This window comes from Megalobrama amblycephala, linkage group LG11, assembly GCF_018812025.1.
Source record: "Megalobrama amblycephala isolate DHTTF-2021 linkage group LG11, ASM1881202v1, whole genome shotgun sequence".
NCBI classification, from domain to species: Eukaryota; Metazoa; Chordata; class Actinopteri; order Cypriniformes; family Xenocyprididae; genus Megalobrama; species Megalobrama amblycephala.
In genome coordinates this window covers 1,546,167-1,548,549 of record NC_063054.1, presented here as the reverse complement: position 1 = coordinate 1,548,549, position 2,383 = coordinate 1,546,167, and the positions used below count along the sequence as shown (strand labels likewise).

General features: G+C 37.0%; 1 protein-coding gene across 4 annotated transcripts in view; it reads right to left on the bottom strand.

The window, feature by feature from the left end:
* The window catches only part of LOC125278865 (NACHT, LRR and PYD domains-containing protein 12-like), a 27,662-nt gene continuing 25,279 nt past the window's right edge, over positions 1–2,383 (bottom strand). For 2 of the 4 annotated variants that reach the window (XM_048208255.1, XM_048208256.1), the window contains exon 10: positions 1–1,162. In XM_048208255.1, the coding sequence (XP_048064212.1) occupies positions 591–1,162 (572 nt within the window). In that variant the 3' untranslated portion in view covers positions 1–590. The remainder of the gene's footprint in view (positions 1,163–2,383) is intronic. The other 2 variants (XM_048208257.1, XM_048208258.1) reach the window with 2 other exon arrangements.

Below are 2,383 nucleotides of genomic sequence, written 5' to 3'. Positions count from 1 at the left end.
AATAAAGCAGCATCCATTTATGATTACAGAGATATTTTAGCTGAGGCACAGAGACTCGTGTTGCTCCTGTCATATAAAGCTGTTGTGCTCATGGAGAAGAGATGCTGATGAAGATCTTCTAGTGATCAAGGCAGCAGATTGAGCTCTGAAGCTCCTGAAAGACTGGAATTACGCTGTGATAAACTGTTCAGCAGAAATACTGTGAGTATGTACCATCACCTGATCTGCAGAATTCATTTAGTGAATCGCTGATAAATCAGAGGAGAAAAATAAAGCACACTATCAGGAGATGTGATTTATTCTGAGTGAATTCAACCTGTGTTCTCATCACATTCATGATTATTCATACTGTCATCAGTTCACGTTAATCATTCATAAACCAATTCATGATTAAATCAATCATAAATGTACAGTTATTACATCTGATGATCAGCTTACAATGAAAATATTAAAGAAACTTAATTCTATTTTTTTACATACAGATTAATGTGTCTGATCTAGATTTCTAACCTCCACGTAATAAAATACATTAATTAAAAATTAATAAAACTAATTATGTGAGATTTGATGACTGTGTGTGCATGTGGATGTTAGAAAGAAGATTTACAAGTGTGTGTGTGTGTCTGTTGTTTAATTTGACACAGAGACACTGAAGGATCATAATAAACTTTAAATCCAGCATAGAGGGGTTCACTGAATGTGGTGATGAATGTGTGTAAGTGTGTGAGTCCGTGTGTGTCAGAGACTCTGTAGAAGGACAGAATGCCGGCCGACATGTCCACATACGCTCCTGCTCTATGAGAGGATGAACGGACAACAGGTACAGCCCACCTGTTATTATCGTGCCAGACAGTGAATCCAGCATCAGAGCAGATCAGACTCCAGGATTTGTCATTGTATCCAAACATACAGTCATCCCTCCTTCCTTTCCTGCTGATTCCTTTATATGCCACTGATATATCAGCACTTCCACTCCATTCAGCCTCCCAGTAACAGCGTCCAGTCAGACTCTCTCCACACAGAACCTGAGGACACTCATCAAATCTCTCTGGATGATCAGGATACGACTGATGTTCTTTCACACGCATCACTTTCCTGTTCTCCTCAGAGAGAATGAGACGAGTGTTTGCTGTGTTTGGATCCAGTGTGAGATCACAGGCATCTGAACACAAGAAGAGAGAAACATCTATAACAGAGGTATTAAATTAAATGTCCAAGTGGTCCGTTCTCTATATTTCCTTCCCAGTGGAGGTCCGGACAATACTTTTTTGGAACAGTCAGACATGTCCATCGGGGCAGCCACAGTACTTTGTAAAAGAAAACGCTCAAAATAGTCATCAAAGATGAGAATCTTGGGCACCGAGAGCCAAAGCAGTGATGTCTAAGAATTTTTACCAATATTTCCTGTTTTACATTAAAGCGACTGAAAATATTAACGCAAAACTATTTTCAAGCAGGTAATTACGTGTCTGTGTAGCCTAGAAAATAGTTGTTCATCCATGTACAACATTTTATCGATTGTGGCTTATGGTATTAATGTTTGCAGCTGTTGATTTGCCAGATGTTAAGAATTGTTATGATCTTTTGTTGTTGTTGTCAGCAGCTGTTTGTTTAGAAGGATATTTACTTTTTATTTACAAAAATATATATATATTTCTCCCAAATTGATATGAATATAAAAAGGTAAGATCAGGGGCCCATTTCAATAAGGAGGTTCAACCAAATTTCAGTTAAAACTTAAACTCTGAGTTGACTTACTCTGAGATGGGAAACTCTTGAGTTTTCAGTTTAAGAAGTTAGTTCAAACAACTCTGAGTAGGTTGACTCTGAGTTAAGCGCTATGAAACGACTATGAAAAGACATGATCAATGGAGCTCCGAAATTATGATTCACCATGGCAACAGCACCAGACAAAATGCGTCCACAGAGTCAATACAAGTTTAATTCTTAATAACCGTTATAATATCAGAGGTGAAAACTGGCAGAAGTTATTGAACTAATTTTAGTTTTCATGGTATCCCAACGAAGATGGTGAAATATATACAATAGAGATAATCTTGGCAGAAATCAATAGATCTTCCGTATTTTCCCTGTGCATACAAAAATATAACAAAATAGTGTTATTGTTCCTTCTGCAGTTATTAAGTATATATACAAAAACATATGTATATATACACAGCCTGGCGAAAAAAAAAGTCGCTGTTTGGATTTTAATGGGCAAATACGTCTATAGATGGATCATTATTACATTGATTATTATGTTTCTAGCATGTATGTCTGACAACAGTTCTTTTAACCCTAAAAGGAGGAGTGTGTAGCTTTTCATTTCTTAAACAACCATGTAGGAAGACGTATCAAGGCCATATTCCAGGAGGACAATGTC